This window comes from Myotis nattereri (assembly GCF_964212035.1).
Source record: "Myotis nattereri genome assembly, chromosome: 14".
In the NCBI taxonomy this organism is placed as follows: domain Eukaryota; kingdom Metazoa; phylum Chordata; class Mammalia; order Chiroptera; family Vespertilionidae; genus Myotis; species Myotis nattereri.
The window spans coordinates 47549286-47571587 of record NC_138089.1 but is presented as its reverse complement, the minus strand read 5'-3'; the positions used below and the strand labels follow the sequence as shown (position 1 = coordinate 47571587).

At 35.5% G+C, this 22302-nt stretch overlaps 1 protein-coding gene across 19 annotated transcripts in view; it reads right to left on the bottom strand.

Moving 5' to 3' along the window:
* The window catches only part of RBMS3 (RNA binding motif single stranded interacting protein 3), a gene marked incomplete at both ends in the record, with an annotated part of 935783 nt that overhangs the window by 83093 nt on the left and 830388 nt on the right, over positions 1-22302 (bottom strand). For 14 of the 19 annotated variants that reach the window (XM_081105840.1, XM_081105826.1, XM_081105837.1 and 11 more), the window contains one exon: positions 21313-21363. The exons of the other annotated variants lie outside the window; for them this stretch is intronic. In XM_081105840.1, coding sequence (XP_080961966.1) covers positions 21313-21363 — 51 coding nt within the window. The remainder of the gene's footprint in view (positions 1-21312; positions 21364-22302) is intronic. 19 annotated transcript variants of the gene reach the window in all.

The following is a 22302-nucleotide window of genomic DNA, read 5'->3' as shown; positions in this document are numbered from 1 at the left end:
AGTGATCTGAATTAAAAATAAAAATTATATTCTAAGAATTCATCCATATAAGTAATAATTTTGCCCCACACTGCTTGGTTCAGCAATATTGTGGACTCAGTAGGGTAAAATGACATTTTTAAGATAAATTGGGATAAAGGTAGTACGCAAAAGGGTAGTATGTAAGAATCTCAGGGGAAAAATCAGAATACAAAATTAGTTTTGATTTACCATGCTTTTTAAGAACAACTAAATTCAATGCTTAACTTAGCATTCTTTAAACACCTAAATTGTGAAGACCAGTAATCATACTTGCCAATTTGCTCATACCATAAATTTTTCAAAAGCCAAAGTATAAACGAGTCTCCTCAGATACAGAGGAGTAAAGAGATATGCTGTTTCATTTCAAACACAACTTATCAGCAAAAGTGCATGGCAGTCCAATTTTTAAAAAAATCTGGCTTGATTTTAACCCACGTGGCAGATTTCAGTAGGCCAGTGAGCAGCTTGCTTCTTGCGACTGCCATACACGACCTAATTTGCAAATCCGATCTCTAGAGCTGTGGAACATTTTTCACATAGGTAAGTTTAAAAAAAATGAGAGGGGTCAATCATGGAACAACCAGACTTTCTGCTGTGTTCTACTGCTAACACTCTAAAATCATGGCAAATCAACCAAATTAGTTTTTTTTTCCTGGAATCTGGGAGTGCAGAGAAGCAGGGAGATCATTCAGTGGAAACAAAGTTTGGGAATATAGTGGCAGAAAAGCTGATGATCTATAGAGCTTAAGGAAGCAGACGGCAGTGTCTCAGGCAGTGACTTTAGCATCATACAGCCGGGGCCCTGTTTCATAGGGAGATGCAGCCTACAAGGACCTGGTGTTGCTGGCAACTATGTAGAGATTCCCCAAACCTGCTCCATGGAGGCATCCAAAGTATCAAAATAAAACTGCATCAAAACCTGCATATTTTGATTATAAATACTAAGGGCAGGAAACTGCAATGCAAATGTAGAGAGAAACCATTGAAAAAAATATAACTGGGATTAGCGACTGTAGCAATTAATGATTCTACAAACTGCACATTAAGCAGGTGTTACACTCATGTATTTGCAAAGTGGCCCTGATGGTTTGTGGATCTGAGGCAGAGGTTCTAGAGTTCTGACAGCCGCATTTTCCTCCTAGGAAAGCTTTATTCCTTCATTTTACTTCTCTGATAAATTCTTTCTCTCACCCTTTATTTTACCTATCTCTGATTTCTTGGAATGAAGGATGCAATGTCCCATGTAAATTCAATATTGATTTTATGTCCCCAAAAGAGTAGATTGGTACCTATCTTTATCTTTCACCTTCAGTGAGTCAGAAGAAGGTCAACGAAATCCACTGAATTTGTTTTCTGTATTATTGACATGTCTGTGTTTGGCAAATTATTCTTAAGGCTTTTACATTAGTGTAGGATTTTATGCAAATCATCTTAAGTAGTTAAAAATTTGTTAGAAAAAAAACCTTAAAAATGAAATACTTCACTTTTATTATATTTTTTCCATTTAAAAATGGGCCTACATGAAAAGAGGAAACAAATGATTATCTTTTTTTGGTTTTATTTTTAATAACTATTTTTATTTTTACTTTACGCAATAGATACTATCTAATATAAGGAAAATGACATAGTATTATTCCTTTATTCGATCTGGGTTTAATTCAAAACTGCTTGATCTTTATGAAATAGTATATGGGGCTTGAAAAAAAGGAAGACTCTGGTCTTCAATACAAAATTGAATCAAAATTATTATACAGTGCCCAAATTACTTACATCCTTCAGTAATAAACTACCTTATCTGTGGAAAAATGGTAAAGTATTTCAGCATGTAGTTTCAGATAAAGCTCTAGTTGACATAGGCTTAAAGAAAATACACCACTTTTTTGTAATATGCTTTTATGGAATTTTCTTATAGTGATTTATTATGTGGTTTATCTAATCCATCTGTTTTAAAATGCAAAAAGTGTGATTAACTGGATAACCTGATAAAGGTCTATAGTATTTATGGGCCATTTTCAATGACTGTGCACATTAAAAGTAAGTTTACCTTAAAAGTATATCTTATACTCTTAAGTGCACATTAAAAGTATATTTACCTCAGACATCATCTAGCATTATACAATTTTGAGAAAATAAGAATTAAATGCTGATAATATTTGGTTGAATGTGCCAGTCAGAATGAAAGCTTTTAACTAAATCATATGAATTCTTTTCCACTTAAAATTTAATGATGAGATTGCTAAAAGATGAAAACATATCTTACTTCTTATACTAATCAAATTGGCATTAATGGACAAAATATAACTGACTAATATTTTGTATTCTATGTACAAAAGGACCCAATTATAATTTTTTTGTTAATCTGTCAACTTAATTTACTCTGGGTTAAATTATATAACCTGATATATAAAAATTTAATGAAGAATCAAGCCACATATAATGAAACAGAATTGGTGTTAATTGGGTTGAAACATACCTGTTTCAGATCTGACATCAATTTGTGTGATATTAGAAAAGGCAATTAACCTCTCTGAATCACTTCCTTCATCCATAAAAACATTATCCTATAAAATTCAGGTTTATATTTTGTGATAACATATGTAATATTACCATAAGACAGCGAGGACAAGACCTTTACATAACCTAAATAAGCAGAGCATTATCCCAGAGATAGCAAACTGTGCATTGAAAAGATCAATTCACCGTGCTGATGCCTGGAATTCTCTAGAAGTCACAAACTTTTCATTACATAGTAATAGAAAAAAATGCACATGCTTAAGTCTATTCATTGACAACTTCATGCACACTAAGATACTGATGGTCAGATAACAGTCTTCAGAGGAGGTTTTGAGAGAAGCATACACGCCATTAGTTTGATGGGAAGGCTATGTTCTATTTCCTCTGGTCCCTCTCCAAGCTCCCAACTAAAACACACACACACACACACACACACACACACACACACACACACAGTCAGGGCCCGCGGATATGTGCAACCAGAATCCCATGCATCTTTAACAAAATTGAACAAAATGCATATTCCCTAATATGCTCATCTGTCTTCTTCAATACACTGTAGGTTCCACAAGGGCAAGGGCTGGCCCTGTTTACTCTGCACCATATGCCTGAACATGGAGCCACACAGAGCATCTGGCACACAGTGGCCTCTCTATAAATATTGTTTAGATGAAAAAGCAAAAGGGAGAAAGCATGAGCTTTTGGGTTTAAGGGTCTTGAAGAAAGAGCATTGTGGGGGAGAAGTGAAGGATGTTGAAAATAACGGCTGAGTTTCCGAAAGACAAATTTTACCTTCTTGACAATTTCATCAAAATGTAACCTCAAATAATGAACATGGCTGATTGGCATATTTTTAATACTTTATATTAATATTTCCCCTATTGGAATGTAAGTCCCATAAAGGAAAGAACCTCTGTATGTTCAGTTTTGTATTCTAAGTGCCTAGAATGGTGCCTGGCCCATAGCAGACACCCATAAATGATTATTGAGTGAATGAATAAATGCATGAATAAAATGACTTAATCTAACATTGTTAGTGTAATGGAAAAAAAAAAGACTGGATAAAAATATCTTTTTTTTTTTTTTTTTTTTACTGCTATCATTCTTCCAGGATACAGACAACAGAAGTTTTCTGATTCTACTGGAAATATTCCAGAAGTTAATTAATTATACAATAATCATAATTTGAAGTTCTTGAATCTCCTTTTGGAGGGTTCTTAAATACCTTGATATTAATAAAATGTAAAACTCATTTATTCCCCTAAGGTACATCATTAATTTTAAAATGCACACATATTTTTATGGAAATATAACCCATGTGTTTCTGATTCATTTACATGTTTAGTGTTCTATCACAACTATAGTCAGACTTATGTGGTAATTAAAAGCCTACTTTAGGGGGGTGGGGGCAGGCTAGAAGGGGTCAATGGGGAAAAAAAGGAGACATATGTAATACTTTCAACAATAAGAATTTAAAAAATAAAAACTAAAAGCCCACTTTAGGATAAACAAATAAGTACGTTTATTGACCAACCAATAAGTACGTTTCTAATGAAAGCAATATAAGGAATATCCAACAACTTTCAGATGGGTTCAAAATCATAATTTTTGAGAGGTTTAATAATTAAAAACAAAAAAGTATATGCTTTTAATGAATATTCACTGGAGTTTATTAAGTCAAGAAGAGAAGATACACCCTAAACAAGTGCTGTGAGATTTAATAATTGTCTAATGAATTTAATCTGTATAAGACCAATTGAAAGAAAAGAAAGGAGAGAAAGATCTATTAGAGATTACAGGAATATAGGTAGAAATAGACTTTCATTCTTGCATACTTTTGACTTTGTTAGGAAATCAATACTATAACAATTTATTTCATTTTCTAGGACGGGTATAAGAAGAAGTTGTGTCAGCCAGAACATTTCTCACCATATGCCTGGCCCAGTGTAATAGAAATGGACATGATCAGATGATTGGATCTTTCTGATTTACGTGGGACTGTCTACATAACTTCATAAGCAAGGATAATTGCTACGAACAGGGCAGCCTTGCTGAACCATGGCAAATCAGGATCATAAATACTGGGAACGCAGCCTACTCAATCTCTGAAGAGACTAAAGCTACATGATCTTGCATTAACAGTTTCCTCCAAGTACAGAATTAAGTGTCTCTTCTTTTTGTTGTTGTTGTCAGAATTGTGAAACAAAAAAATTGACAAAAATCTTTGAAACTGGCCCTAGCTGGTTTGGCTCAGTGGATAGAGCATCAGCCTGCAGACCAAAGGGTCCCTGGTTCGATTCTGGTCAAGAGCACATGCTCAGGTTGCAGGCTCGATCCCCAGGAGGCAGCCAATCAATGACTTTCTCTCATCATTGATGTTTCTAACTCTCTCTCTCCCTCTCCCTTTCTCTCTGAAATCAATAAAAATATATTTTAAAAATATTTGAAACTGTTCAAATGTCAGTAATTTTATCCTACTGACTAAAGGTTTATATTTGAAACATTTAATCCCGTTGTATTAGGAATATTCCCCTAAAGGACACTGCTGCTGATTGTCTGCCAATGAATCATCATCCTCACCAATTTCAGATCAAACCTTATTTTTAGACTAGAGGCTCAATGCACGAAATTTGCAAGAGTAGACGTTCCTTCCCTGGCTGCTGGCACCGGCTTCCCTCTGGAACCTGGGACCCGGGCTTCCCTTGCAGCCCCAGCTTCATCTGGAAGGTCATCTGGTCTAATTAGCATATTATACTTTTATTATTATTGATTAAAGACATAAAAAAGGAAAGCTAAATCTTTGAGCCACCATCTAATTTGTAAACACTTGTCTAGAGCTATAGACATACATTTAAGGATTCTTGGGAAACTTACTTTCTAGTCTTTAAAATGTCAAAGAGGAAGGAGAGAAAACCCCAGGAAATAGTGTGTATAAAATCCAAAATCCTCAGGGCATGGAAAATTCCACAGGAAAAGATGATGTTTTTCAATAATTTAGATCTCACTCCCCACTCCCCGACCCCCACCCCGTGGAGCTTTTTCAAATTGGCCACTTGTAACACTGGAATGATGGAGTCATTCGGAGCTCAGACTTTGATGATAAGTCAAAGTGGTTATTACCAGCATCAACCATAACATTGGAGGAAAATACACTTGAAAGCCCTCAGTGCCAGCCAAGGATGGGATGATCTGAAAAAGCATGAAATAATCTATCTTTGTCAATAAAGCAAAATAAATAAATAAAATTTTCAGAAACACGAAGAAGAGACCATCCTATTCCACAAGTGGTAGGAACCTTTCAGAGATCATGGTTTAGGGTTTATAGAGGCCCTGCATTTACCATGATCAATAAGGAGTTAAACAAATCAGAATATACAGGTGCCTCTTTGGGTGTGCCTGTGGGCTTGACAAAGGAGCTGGTTGCTTCCTTGGTTTGTACCAGGGTTGCTGCTTTGTTTTCATATTTTGTTGCTCTTCCTCTCCCTACATTAGTGGCTATTAGAGGAAAGGAGATTTAATGAATAAAATATCCTTCTGAAATAGTATGCAGGATTGGAATGAAAGAGTTGTCCATAAGCACAACACATAAGGCAATTTCTCACACTTTTATATTGTCTCCTAAACTTGAAAAGGGGTTGGACTAAATGGCCTCTAAGATTTCTTATAATTTAAAGCATCTATCTCTATTTTCCAATTTATCACTGTAGTCAGTTCCTTAAGTGGAAACATCAGGTGCATATGCTTTGGCTGATTTAAAAAGGCATATATTATGCAATATATAATTAACCTTAAATTTATAGGTATAAGCAAAAGTATAAGCAGGTTGCTAAATAATCTTGCTTGCAAGGGGCATAAGCAAGCACTTGATTTAGTGCACTTAAGACTAGGACACTTAATATAATGTTATCATATGCATATTATTTCATATTCCTAGGTCTAGGGGCTATTGCATATATCAAGTATGGTAATTATTAGTGAAAAGTAAATGCACTGCTAGGAATCCCATCCATTCTCTCCAATGGGAAGAAATGACTCCCAAGTCTATCACTGCCACTTTTGTATGCCAAAACTCTATTTCAAACTACATATTAAAAATCTTTATCTGGTTCCACAAACTTGATGTGCCCCAAAGGAACTCTATGTCCCTGATCTTGAATTTATTCCTTCTCTTCCACATATTAATTCAGTTTAAGGACATTACCTTCTACTTAGCCATCTAGGCTAACTGCTAGAGTGAGATTTGACCCATTCATCCTCCATATCTTTTCTCTTTCTCAATTTTTCTATTTCTCTTTCATATCTGTCATTCTTTCTCCTTTTATTCTAATTTATACCATGAATCTAAACAGTGTTTAGTCTTTTTAAATCATAATAAATAAGACATTGAACATCCTCACATAAACATATATTTGTATAAAATGTGTAGATCAGTGTTTTGACTAAATAATATCTACAGTAGAGATTAGCATATGTGGATAGCAATATATACAGGGTATCCATCCATCTATCCACCCATCTGTCCATGCCATGTATAATAGAAACTATTCCTTGAAAGAAATTCTGTATACACATTTCAGAAAGGTAGGAAGAAATAACTTTGAAACGTGACATTAGAATCTAAGGATTTATACATGTAGCATATAACACAAACTTAGCATCTTTTTTTTATATTTTATTGATTTTTTACAGAGAGGAAGGGAGAGAGATAGAGAGTTAGAAACATCGATGAGAGAGAAACATCGATCAGCTGCCTCCTGCACATCTTCTACTGGGGATGTGCCTGCAACCCAGGTACATGCCCCTGACCGGAATCGAACCTGGGACCTTTTAGTCCGCAGGCCGACGCTCTATCCACTGAGCCAAACCGGTTCTGGCCAAACTTAGCATCTTAATGATTTTTCAGTATTGGCTGAAAACACATGAGATACAAGACTGAAGAGATAAAAGGCTTTATAGGAAAGTAAGAATCAATTTTTAACATACACCATTGTTATGCAGAAATAGTTCTAATGTGTATTGATTAAAAACCCTTTAAGGATAACTCTTTGATAAAAGGTCTCTCTTCTGAATAGCAGTTTTAAGATTATTGTTCAGAACTCAAGTTGATAATTAGATTGATTTCCTCTGTACTAAATGGGAATTAAAAAGCCAAGAACACAATACTTGTTTTAACATGGATAAGGATTAATCCTCTTATTTGAAATTTGCTTTCAGTTTCCCCAACTTGTTTCTATTTTCCATTATGTGCCATGAAGTTATGCTTATCCTATATAATAAAAGGCTAATATGCAAATAGACTGAACTGTGGAACGGCTGGTTGCTATGACATGCACTGACCACCAGGGGGAAGACACTCAACGCAGGAGTTGCCCGTTGGTGGTCAGTGTGCTCCCACAGGGAGAGCGCTGCTCAGCCAGAGGCCGGGGTCACAGCTGGCAAGCACAAAGGTGGTGGCGGGAGTTGCTCCCACCTCTGTGGCAGCACTAATGATGTCCTACTGCCAGCTTCCCATGGGAAGCAGGCCTAAGCCATTAGTTGGACATTCCCTGAGAACTCCTGGACTCCGAGAGGGTACAGGCCGGGCTGAGAGCCCTGCCTCCCCCGCGAGTGCATGAATTTCGTGCACCAGGTGTCAAGTGTGATATAAAAAGGAATAGGCATTATACTAATTTTTAAAAAATACATAAACAGTGTGACCCCAACTAAATTATTTGGACATCTACCTGCCCAATTCAGCAGGAAAATAGGTTTTCTCTGCTGATGTTATGGTTTTGCTGTCACTTCTCAAGGGCAGCTTTCAGAGTGAGCTGACCATGTTGAAGCCAAATCATCAATGTATGCAGATACTCTTCAAAATTTTCAAAGTCCATACCAAGTAAGTCCATTATCTCTGTTCAGTTTACTACCAACAACTTCATTTTGCACCAGACTCCTCTTGGCAACTATATCAGGCTCTAGTACTGCTAAAAACCAAGAGTACTTCATGAGCCACTGAGTGAGGATGACTAATTGGTCCCACACCTACCATCCATGTTTTAGGTGCAACTGGTCTCTCAATAATCAAAGGCACTGAACTACAGGAACTCAAAGAGTACATGTTCAGATTCTTCAGAAAGTCATTGCTTGAGGAGAATTCTGGCACAAATTGCTGATCATCTATCTTGCAGCCTCCTTCAGTGAGGAGGTAAAATGGCCTTTATCTGGATGATAATGCTAAGTCAGATGGTAAAGCTTTTAGAAAATCTTGGCTGAGACTAAGGGAATCTGAGACTGAACAAGCTACTTGCTAGTCAGTTGGATTTACAACGTGTCAGTGCTATATCAAGCTAGATCATGAGAAACATATATATCTGAAGAATATTAACTTAGCTGCTCTAGACATTTCATAACAAAATTAAAAGTTAACATTTGCTTTTTTTTTTATTGAGAGTTAATAAAAGAAATGACCACAAGAAAAATGTTTCTGTCTGCATGTATAACTGTTATCTAAGGTGTTAGGATGGTAAATACCATTATAGAATAATTTTTTTCTAGAATAAAAAAAAGCAGTGAAAAAATAAAAACCTTCTCCTGGCCATCTGATATGCTTCCTTTTGCCAAAGAATAAAACAATATAACCAATTCTTTTTAACCATTTTGGTATTGGCTTTTGAAAATGCAAGACAAAATTTTAGTGTCCTATTGTATGTAGTAAACTACCCAGAGCCTAAATTTTTAACAAATTTATTTCCTATGCTATCTGATTTTTACTTATTTCCCCTTATTTAGCTGTCTTTTGAGGTATGTCTTTAATCGTAAGTACCCTCAATTTCTTTCTAAGAGTAGGTGAGGTAGAAACCCTTATCACTCATTCTCCTTGGGTCCAAAGGTGGTGGATATCCCTTTTTTATGCAAATGAGTATATATATATATATGGTTTACTGGTAAAAACATAGGTCACACAGGAAATAAAAACTGAACTTGTTCAAATACCACACTGCAATTTTCCAAAGTGGTTCTTTTATTCAATCTGAGAAGAGGGTTTTCCTTTACTGTAGTGAAAACAAGGGTTGCTGCTTGTCCTAACAAGTAGATGTACTACTTTAGATTTTTTAGAAAGGAAAACAGGATGGAGAAGAGAATGGCAAGAATACTCTTCACTACCTATAGGCTTTGCCTATAATGATCACCCATGACCAACAAATGCATAACAATATTACAAACACTGCATTCTGGAACTTAATAATGAGCTAAATTATTACAAGTATTCATGACAGGGGATCTGATCAAGAAGGAAACAAAGTGTATTCAAACAGAGAAAAAAATGTTAATTTAAGTCCCACCTTTGGTAAATATTCCTCTAAAGCAATAGAAAAGTCTGAAGGTACTTTACTGGTATTTGTGTTAGTATTTTGAAAATATTACTCTATATTATTTCTTACATTTTTATGAAAAATAAAATAAATATTTTCTTAAAGCATACCTGATTTTATATAGATAGATATGAATACAGATATAAATATATGTAATCTGCCCCCTCCCCAACTCAGGTACACTCGAATTGGTTGTCTGATTAAACCTAAGGTAGTCAACACCATTAACCATGATCCTGAATTGTAGACATAGCACCTACGTAAATATAACTAGTGTCACCTGGGCTAACCTACCAGAGATTAATCTTTAAAGCCAAATAAAGTGTCACAATGATTCTGAGAGGCAAAAATAGAGAATAATATATTTTGTATTAAATTGGTTGTGGTGTCATTGGTCAATAAGATCATATAGGTTTCAAGTGTGCATTTCTATGATACAAGGTCCATATATTGCACTGTATGTCCACCATCCAAAGTCAGGTCATCTTCTGTCATGTATATTAGGCCCCCTTTATCTCCCATCCTCCCATCCCCTTCCCTCTGGCAATGACCACATTGCTGTTTGTGTCCAGAGTTTCAGTTTTATATCCCACATATGAGTGAAATCATATGGTTCTTGGGTGGGATGAGATCAACCAAACAAGTTGTATGCATATATACATAACGCATGGACACAGACAATGGGGTGGTGGAGACCTGGGTCGGGGAGTGGGGGTGGGCTAGAAGTCAATGAGGGAAAAAGGGGGCCATTTATAATACTTTCAGCAATAAATATTTTTTAAAAAGAAATACTCTCAATATCTGAACCCACTGAATGACTATTTAATTGAACTTCACATAACTGTTGAAGTTCTAGATATGAATGGACATTTTCTTCCAATGTGCTATGAAGAACAAGTAGTTTCATAGTCTATTTGTACCCTTATCCTCAGGCCTTCATTAATTTGTTAGTAGTTTCCGTTGCCCTAGCAACATTTATAAAATAAATGATTTACCCTATTGCTGTATGATTGTGTTGCCCCGGTAACTTGCTATTCTCTAGATAGTTTGACATGGATTTTATTTTAGCTTCATACTTGCTTTCTGTAGAGATAATCCATAGAAAATAAGGCTTTAATATCTTGGATACCTAATATTGTGTTTCCATTTACTTATATTTAATGTGCTAAACAGCTATTAATAAGGTAATGTCAATGTCTTTCCAAAGGAACTGGCATGTTCTGGCTTCCTGATGAAGTGATGATAAGGAAATTCTAAGTGCTACCTAAGAATACATGAGGAGTCATGCACGACTGGAACCTTTACTCTTAGGAGCTTCTTCAGTCTTGTCTTCAGAATGCTGTGCCCAAAGTTCTAAAAAAGTAATATATTATTATTCCTTGAGATAGTCATTCTTTTTTAAGGTCCAGAGTAAAATAACACAAAACTGCATGCCAACATATAGATCATACGCACACAGTTGGATTTCAAAAGATTCCCGATTCACCACTCATTCTAGCCACTCCTGCATTTAGGAGGCAGGGACCGTAGGTATCAGGAAATGTTCTCTCATAGAAGCCTTCTAAAGCTCTACTTAAACTATGAATATTACCTCCAAAAATATTTCTGCGGATAGAAAATGACTTTATGTGCAAAGGCTTTGGATAATGACGTTTTTATAACGCAGCCAAATTTAAAATTTTCCATTTATGATTGATTCATCTATTACTCTACTAGAAATTATGACTTTTTAACACATATCAGTGACAGAATTTAGCTTTTCTGTTTTGCATTTTCCAAAGTAAACCTAAATTCTAGACAACTGCCTTTGGACTATCAAGCTAATAAAAAAATGTGTAGTAAAGTGTGTCAGATATACTAATAAAAGTTATACTTCAATAGACCAAAATTTACCTTTCCAAACAAATCTTTCTCTTATTCCTTAACACAATCATTTCCTTTAATACAGGTTATTTTCCTCTCTGAGCCCTGAAGTAACCTGAAACCCAACATATACTTTTTGTGTGTGTTATTTTCACATAAAGTGATCTCTTTCTAGTCATTTATAATGCTGTATAATTGCTAAACATCTGACACATTTTCTGCTGTAAATTTTTAAATATTATCACCCTAAGCACATAAAAATTATCTCCACAATTAACACTGTATATTTTTTCAGGTCACTCTTTCTTTCTTCCCCTCCAACATTTCCCATGAGTAAAAGAATCTTCTGTACTATTTGATGCTTAAGAAGATTTTTATTACTTAATAGTTTTTCACTGAACTAAAGCTTCTCAATTTCCTAAAATGAACTGCTAAGAATGCTTACTCTTGTCACCTTTATTCAACAGAGTACTGGAAATCCTAGCCAGAGCTATTAGGCAAGAAAAAAAAAAGACATCTAAAATGGAAAGGAAGAAGTAAAACTGTTACGATTTATAGATGACATGATATATATATATATATATATATATATATATATATATATATATATATATATTTAACCCTAGAGTCCAACAAAAAAACTGATAGAACCAATAAACAAATTCAGTAAAGTTGCAAGATACTAACTCAATATACAAATATTAATTATGTTTACATATACTGTGCTTTTATTAATTATCAGAAATAGAAATTAAGAAAACAATACCACTTATAGTTTTATCAAAAAGAATAAATATGCAGGAATATATATATATATGTGTGTGTATATATATATACATATATATATATATATATATATATGGATGAAAAAATTGAGGAAGGCAAAAATAAAGAGGAAGCTATTTTGTGCTCATGGGTTGGAAGAAATTATTATTGTTTAAATAACCATACTACCCAAAGGAATCCACATAATCAATGTAATCCCTATTAAAATTTCCATGGCACTTTTCACAGAAATAGAACAAGCAATCCTAAAATTTGTATGGAGCCAAAAAAGCCCCTAAATAGTCAAAGCAATATTGAAAAAGAACATAGTTGGAGTCATATACTTCCTGATATCAAACTATACTACAAAGCTATAGTAATCAAAATAATATGGCACTGGCATAAAAACAGACATACAGATGAATGAAACAGAATAAAGAGCCCAGGAAATAAACCCACAAATATATGATCAATTAATTTAAAACAAAGGAGCTACAAATATTTAATAAATAGGGAAACTGGATAATCACATGAAAAGAATGAAACTGAATCTCTATCTTTTCTGGACACAAAAATAAACTCAAAATGAATTAAAGACTTAAACATTAGACCTGCAACTGGAAAACTCCTAGAAGAAAACATAAGGAGTAAACTTGACATTGGTCTTGGCAATGATTTTTTTCGATTTGACACCAAAACAAACAAACAAACAAAAAACAAAGGCAACAAAAGCATAATAAACAAATGGGACTACACCAAACTAATAAGCCTCTGCATAGCGAAGGAAACCATCAACAAAATGAAAAGACAACTTATTAAGTGAGAGAAAATATTTTCAAATTATATATCTTATAAGGGGTTAACGTCCAAAGTATATAAAGAAGTCATACCACTCAATAGCAAAAAAAATAATAATAATAATAATAAAACAAACAAAACAAAACAAAAAACTGAAACCCGATTTTTAAAATGGTCAGAGAAATTAATTAGGCATTTTTCCAAAGACATAAAAATGGCCAATAGGTACATGAAAAGGTGCTCAACATCATTAATCAGTGGTGTACATGCAAATCAAAACTGCAGTGAGATATCACATCACACCATGAGAATGGCTATTATAAAAAAGTGAAGAGATAACAGGTATTGACAAAGGTGTGGAGAAAGAAAACCCTTGTGCAATGTTGGTGGGAATGTAAACTGAGGCAGCCACTATGAAAAATAGTGTTAAGGTTCCTCAAAAAATTAAAAATATAATCACCATATGATCCAGGATCTCACTTCTGGGTTTATATACAAGGAAATAAAGACAGGATTCCAAAGTGATATATATAAATAAATATAATGGACCTATTGTTCAGCCAAAAGAAAGAAGAAAATCTTGCCATTTGTGATGACATGGATGGACTTTAAAGACATTATGCTAAGTGAAATAAGTTTGGCAGAGGAAGACAAATACTGCATAGTATCACTTGCATGTGGAAACTAAAATGAATGAATGAATATATAAATACATAAATTCAAACTCATAGAAACAGAGTAGAACAGTGGTTGCCAGGTGTTGGGGACTGGGAAGGAGAAATAGGAAGAAGTTGGTAAAAGGATACCAATTTTCAGCTATAAGATTAATAAGATCTGAGTATCTAATGTAAATTATGGTGACTATAGTTGTAAACACTGTATTATATATTTGAAATTTGCTACAAGTATAGAACTTAATGGTCTCTTTCTTTCTCTTTCTCTTTCTCTCTCTTCTCTCTCTCTCTCTCTCTCTCTCTCTCTCTCTCTCTCTCTCTCTCTCTCTTTCTCTCTCTCTCTCATACACACACACACACACACACACACCTACATATACACACAAACACAAACACAAAATAAGTGAGATTATGGATATATTAATTACCTACATGGTGGGAATCCTTTCACAATGTATCAAATTACAATGATGTACACTTAAGTATCTGACACTTTTACTTGTCAATTATGCCTCAATAAAGTTAAAAAAATCGTGAGTAAATGCAAAGACATTTCCTCTTAGAAAAATTGAATGCTGTACATATGTCATATTCTTAAATTTGTCATAATATATAAATTCAAAGTGATCCCAATAAAAATTTTAGTGGATTTGTTTTTAACTTCACAAACTACTACTAAAATTATTCTGGAAATTTGAAATAGGTAGAAGAATTACTGAGAAACAAAACATAGCTAGAAAATTACTAAGAAATAAGAAAATAACAATATTGGGACAAGTCCTGTCCAAAACATATAGTATTACAATAGGTCAACAGAATAGAATACAGTGAAAAAAATACACAACCAAAGATCTAAAGAGATTTATTCTATGAAAAATTTGGCATAAAATTTTATATCAGTGGAAAAACATAGATGATGTATATGGTACAAGTTGTTTATGATAATCCATTATCCATTTGGGGAGGAGAGTTGGATCATACTCTCATCCCATATTACAAATAAACTCCAAGAGAAACAAAAATTTTAAATAAAATGTACTATGAACACAATAGTAAAACACATGATGATGCATTGTTGTATGTCAATTATACCTCAATTTTTAAAAATTTACTGAAGTCAAAACAGAAAAGCTACAACAATAAAAACCGCCAAACAAACAAAACCATATGGTGTTTTAAATCACTGTAGTTAATAAGGTATTTTGCATGGAGTCCAGATGTTCTAAAGCAGGGACTGGCAAAATACAGCTTAGGAGCCAAATGTGGCCCTCATCTGTTTCTATAAATAAAGTTTTATTGGAACTCAGCCATGCCTATTCATTTATGCATTATCTACGGCTGCTTTCACACTACAGCCACAAAAATGCCTAGGTGTGACAGAGAGACCATACGGGTCACAAAACTGAAAATATTTATGGTTTGGCTCCTTACAGAAAAGGGTTCTTGACCTTGTTCTAAAGGGGAAAACTGGTAAATACTAAGTATATTCTAAATATTAAAGTTCTGTATGATGAACACTATAAAATTAAATTCAAAGCAAACTAAGAAAATATATAGCTTGTCCATGACAATGTTAACTTATTGATTATAATAAGATCTTTTAAAAAATAAGAAGAGCTTAATATCCTAGAAGATAAATGAGCAAACTAAAGGAACTTGGAGCTCAGAGAAAAAGAAAAAAAAAATCGGTCAATAAACATATAAAAAGCAACTCAGGTCTTCTAGGACTCAGAGAAATAAAAATAACCTGTTTTTAATCTTAAAGAGCCTAACCAACATTAACACGATACCATTCACTATTTATCACATTAACTATGTATTTGAAACTTGAGATTACACAGTGCTAATTGAGGTCACAGGGATGCAAACACTCTCTCTCATAGTGCAAGCTGACAATAATGTATAACGAATTTAAAGCGCACATATCTTTTATGCTATCAATTCATCCTATATTTTCTCATAAGTGCTCAATATTAATCTTGAGTTTATTGAGCGATTACTAGAAGCAACTTCAATGACTATGACTAAGAAATTGATTAAATACCTTTTGGTGCATTTATATAATTGCATAGTATGACATTTTTTTTAAAAAATGACATAGGCCTGTGTGTAAATCATGTAATGGCATTCAGGACATTCTATTACATTGTAATACAATAACTATATATTGATTTTGTATACTAGTATATCCAGATGTACACATATGCTTTCGTATTCATACAAAAACTGAATGGTGACATACATATGTGGCAAAGTTTACTTCTGGAGGGTAGCAGTGATAAGTGGAAAGTCTTTTATGCTCAATGCACTTTTGAATGCTGAGCCTTGAACTTCATTGTTTAAAGTATTTTTTTCTAAAGTCACTTTAGATTATTTTTGAAAACTTATTGCAGAATTTGGAAGCCACATTAAACAACAGCAAAGCCAGCACTATCCTTTTTGCTTGTTTGTTTGTTTTACAGTGGTTAAGATGTCCAAGAGACTTTCTGTGCAAATGATTTGTTCAAGTTCGCTTCACCCCACTTTAAAAAGAGGTGATACTCAAAAGAAGCTGCTCCTCCCAAGTTTATTCTCACTCATTTGAGTTATCTTCTGTTATGATGGTACATATGGGTTAGAGTTGCTATCATTTTCTTTTTGCTAAGTACTTAAAAAAACACAGCCTGGCCTGGCGATAGGTTTGCCTGGTTAACTACTTAAATAGCAAAAGCATCGACTTTGATAATGACACTATGAGGGTTAGGATTTTTGCTCAGCTCGGGTGTTGGTGTAAAAGGAGAATATCAAAAACCTTGCTTTCTGAACAGAATTCTAAGGGTTTAAATACTCTTTTCCAAATTTGGTGATGTGCTTTTACAGAACATACACCTGCCAACTTGGGGGACATACCTCTAAAATTAAGCCTGAGGTCATACCAGTTTGCAGGGGAAAAAAAGGACTAAATCAAGTATTCTGGAGCTTCCTTGCTCAGCCTTGTTGTAGAGTTTGTATTTACTCTTTAGCTGTAAACTTATGGTTTATTAAAAATCATTATTTAGCGAAGCAGAGCAACAAATCATGCAATGATTCAATGAGGGCATCCAGCATTTCTTACAATGCTGTAATTAGATAACCGATTTGTAATTGAGTAACAATGAAAGCTGGCCTTTCTCCTCAAGAGGAAGTAATGCTTCCCATGTGAAGAACAGGAGATTTATGAGTCACGTGACCCTAAATAAAATTTTAAAAAGATGGAACCATGCTCCTTCTTGGGAACGCTCATCTTTTCTCCTTGTCAGCACAGCTTTAACAAAATATCCGGCGTCTTGCAACACAGGAATTTCAATTGTGAATCCATCTGAGATTCCACTGTGACATGCTGCTATGCAGAGCAGATACTGGGTGCAATCCATCATCTATTAAAATTCTGTCAGCGTGAGAGTATAGTACAGAACCCTGCTTGGAGAAGCAGGGACAAATAGCTGATGGCGTTGACAAAGTCAGCATTTTTACTTCCTCGCAGCAAAAAGCAAATTCCTAATTTCCTCCAACAGCGCTCTCTCCTCAGTGTCTGCTCAGGTGAATTTCAACAAAGTGCAAACACAAACACTCTTGCCGCCCTAAGTGGGGTCTGACAACTTTCCAAGGGACCTGATCAGAGGCCGGTCACTAACAGAGAACTGGTTTTCTTGCACCAACACCAGTGTGATGGTTGTAATGCAGCCAAGGAGACCTAGCCCCCCTTTCACAAACGCAAAAAGCCTCTCAGCATCTTATGTCTAAAAGTAGGGAAAAGTACATTTCATGCAACTTAGAAAATTCAGTCTCCAAAGAAGGAAACTTAAATGGCAAGCTTCAGTTCTATGCTCCGCTTTCTATTCTTCTCTCATCCCTGGACTACCGACCCCTCTCCTTTTTTTGCATCAGTTTATTTCTCTCTTACAGATGTTGCTACTCCTTTTTGGCCCTGACGAAGACCAGGGGCACCGTGCTCTGCTTTCAAACTGTCCGCAAGCACCCAGAAACCTGGTTAAGATCTCAGAGTCCTTCAACTCAAGACTAAACAAGAACCTGCCAGGTTTCGGGCTCCAATGAGGAAGTCTCATTCCTAGTGATGGCGGGAAATATGCCTATAGTACTTAGAGCTTATAGATAAGATTTTCTCAAAATGGTGGAAGAGAAAATGCAAGAGAAGAGAAAAGCTGGAAGCGAATCTGAATTAGAGCAACATATTTGAGAGCTGTTGATACTGATACCTTGAATTTATTGGTCGTTGCCAAGAGGTACTCAATGGGCCTATTTTTAAAAAAAATTGTCACCTGAGGATATGTATTTTCCATCGATCTTTAGGAAGAGAGTGGAAGGGAGGGGAGGAGAGAGAAACATAGATGCAGGAGAGACACATTGATTGGTTGCCTTCTGCACACACCTAACTGGGCTGGGGATCAAACCTGCAACCGAGGTATGTGCTCTTGACTGGGAATTGAACCCAAGACCTTTGGACCAAGGGCTGATGCTCTAACCACTGAGAAATTGTCCAGGGCTCAATGGGCCTTTTTATTTATTTATTTTATTTTTTATTGATTTCAGAGAGAAAGGGGGAGGGAGAGAGAGATAGAAACAACAATGACGAGATAGAATCATTGATCAGCTGTCTCCTGCACACCCCTACTGGGGATCGAGCCTGTAATCAGGGCATGTGCCCTTGACCAGAATCAAACCTGGGACTCTTCAGTTCATAGGCCGATGCTCTATCCACTGAGCCAAACCAGCTAGGGCCATGGGCCTTTTTTTTTAAAGTGTCAGGTGTTGAATGGTTCAGTAAGTTAATGAAGTCCCAATCTAAGCGATTTGTCTTCTGTATAACCACAGAGGTGTCTCCCCCAAATTCATTAGTAAAGTAAATTGAATACCTAGTATGAATGTGGTAGAAATAGGTGATCATTGTGTATTCTTAATTTTTTTCTATACTAATACTCATTTTCTTTAATTGGGCTAATCTAAGGCATAATGTGCAGTCTATTCATATAAATAAATAGATTTTTAGATTCAGGTATTTTGTTTCATTGCCTTAGGTTGCTTAAGCACTTTTGTACTTTGGTATCATAGAGTGATTAACGTAACACTCACTTTGATGATGAAGCTAAGACCAGTTGGGCGATTTATACAATCTAGACAACCAGTAAGACCGTTGCTGGGCAAATATTGTGGTATAAACTCTGTGTTTCCATGACACTGTTCAGCCCATTTTTCCATGTTAAAGACAACAAAGTGGTGGGTGGCCCAGCCACTCCTTTTTCTAGGAATTTGCCCCAGCCACAGACACTACATTTTAAACCAAGTGACCTAAGCGCAAACATGATGCACAGTCTGCTCATGGGGAGTGATATCACTGAGCCATAGCAAGAAAGATCCAAGGGGGGGGCGAATGAACGAACACACACACACACACACACACACACACACACACACACACACACACCGATTGGTAGAGTAAGATGTATAAGAAATAATGCATTCAAAAATGGGGTTGAAGCTGTGCTGGGTGAGGAGGTGATAATGAAAACTTTCTAAGGTCCTGAGTGATAGCTGAAATAGACACACACAAACATCTTCTCTTCTACTCCCTGCTCTAGAAATACTGTACAGTCTCACATACTTTGACATCTGGCAAAATATTCAGATTTTCTTGCCAGATGTGCATTCCTTTTGGCCACAATGAGATGATACTTAACCTTAGTGTGAGGACTAAGCTAGCATTAGTGCTCTATAGATGAACACACTATTTTTTTTTTGAAGGTGGTTGTTTCCTTCTCAAAAGTCTACTCTTTAGAACTTGGCAGGACATCTTCTTTTCCTGTGTTGGCTCAGACTGTGCTATACATTGGTTTGGCAGCATATATTGAATTCTGCCTCATGACTTGGACATAAAAGTATGTCTTGGATTCATTGTATGTTGGTATGATTTATAGAACTTAGGCCAGATGAACTCAGGAAGCCCTCAAGGTGTGGAAATAAGAGCAAAGAGAAGGATTTGCAAAATATGGTCTAAAGTTCTGCTGTAGTAGGCTACATATATTTTATTCTTTAAACAAAAAACAAACTATCAAAACATTAGGAGCAACATGAAATGTTCCTTATTTGTAAAAAGTGGAGGAAGTTCAAGTATGAAAACCAGGTGCTGTGATCCTTTGAGTCCAGGAAATGGATGCCTGTGCATCTAGGTTCCTGGTCATCGATATGTGCTACCTTACTCATATTTAGCTTTTAAAAGACTAAAAATATAGCACTGCTTCTTCTTTGCACAATATATAGACCTAATAATAATAAGGATAATGGTAATAATAATGTATACCATGTCATACTTAAAAAGATATTTTCACATATGCTCTTGATTCTCCCCCACCCCCTGCCAAGTACAGTGACAGGTAAGGAAACAAAGGCACACATGTGAGCATACCCAGAAGGGCCCACCAGAAACCGTGTCACACAGCTCTCAGTTTCGGGCCCCTCCCCTACCTCACACTCCCATGAGTGTATTGCTATCGAAATCTATCTTGTACTTCTGCAGAGCTAGAAAACCTGGAAGAACTAGACAAAGACAAATGAAATCATTAGCCTTCAGTCTAGGTTCTAATGGAATATGTAATATTTTTCACTTGGGACTGATGTAATATTGTTCCGCAAAATGGAAAATCTAGCAAGTAGAAAATAGAGTTTGAATATTTTTGGAAGATTCTTTCCACAAAAGAAGAAGACAAGGCCTCCAGTTAGTTAACATAAAAATTACCTAGCAACATTGCTATCTATCTATATATTTCCATCTATTAATAGACAACTAACTTCCTACTTTAAATATATTGCTTTGAGATAACACTTGGCCGTGATCCTGAAACTCACTCCCAAAGCACACCAAACTGCATTTGAAGAAAACAAAGCATAACAGAAGGAGAAGGAGAAGGAAAACAGGCTTTTCTCCAATAATGGATTTACTTGTTTAGAGCTCAGAGTTCCTGCATGAAGTAGAAATTCCCTATTCATAACAAATAGTAGACATCAATTTTTGAGATTGACTGTTATGACTGATACTTCCTCCAAGCAAGTTTCTCTATCTCTATCTCTATCTCTATCTCTATCTCTATCTCTATCTCTATCTCTATCTCATCTATCTCTATCTATTGTACATGCTTTTGTAGAATTTCAGGAACAGCTTTTATCTGGAAAATATGGCTGCCTGAAAGAGGTATAAAATATAACAAAAGCTTTACCCCAAAGCTTCTATGCAATACAAAAGCTTGCACTTGGATAATAGAAATATTTAGCCTCAGGTGACTGAGAACACTTACTGTTGGTTGCATAACGTATGGCGGATGAGGCATCCATGAAGTACTCTGGACCTATGCATCAAACAGCATTTATTAGCACAAAGCAATCACAGAGAGAACTTGGTTCTTGCGTTCAGTGGAGTCACACTAGATCATAGAAAAGTGGAGTCCATCTGATTTTACAGCTAATTAGTGCTCAAAACTAAGGATAGAAAGCACATTCTTGGGCCTGATTCATTTGGTCCCTGAAACACGATAAAATGTAAAGCAAATTCCTGCTTCACTGGAGCTGGCTGCAGTGCCCACATGGACCAGGCTAGGACCTGGAGCATATTTTGAGGATGGTGTTAGAGACTAAAGTATCAGGTAGCCTCAGGGACCTCCTATATAAAGGTCAACTCCCAGGGATACCCAGGCAAATACTAAGGAAGCAAGTGTTTATGCTAAGACTTCCTTTTTTTCTGTCATTTGTTTGAACTTCAAATTCTCAAGTGATTCTCATCTTGGAAATAAGTCCAAGCGGTAAAAGTTGGGGTAAGAGTTAAATAGATCAACCAAAAATTGGGGAAAATGCTCTGGGATCTACCCAAGTTAAGCAAGTTTGTAGTATTTTTTCTTTCATAGTAACTGGTATGTAAATAAAAATGAGTATTTGAGCCAACTGTTCTGAAATGGGCCTTGTCAGCCAAATGCGAACGTCAACTTGAAGAGCTGTTTGTCACATAAAGAACCTTAAAGATTTTGTTTTCAGTATACTCACACAAGCAAAATTGCCAATGCCATTTAGATTAAAAAAAAAAAAAAAAAAAGGGGGAAGAAGTGTTGAAAGGCAAGAATCAACAACATAGGAAATTGCTCTAATTCCTTTTATGAGAAAAGAGAGCTGGGGTTAAATTCCACTTAGCGGCCCTCCCAAGTAAAGTCACTTTTCTGTGGATGTTTTATTCATGTCACCAAAGTGCTCCACACTGGGGCTCAATGGGTGGTCTTGGCTGAAACAGAGGCCAAGAT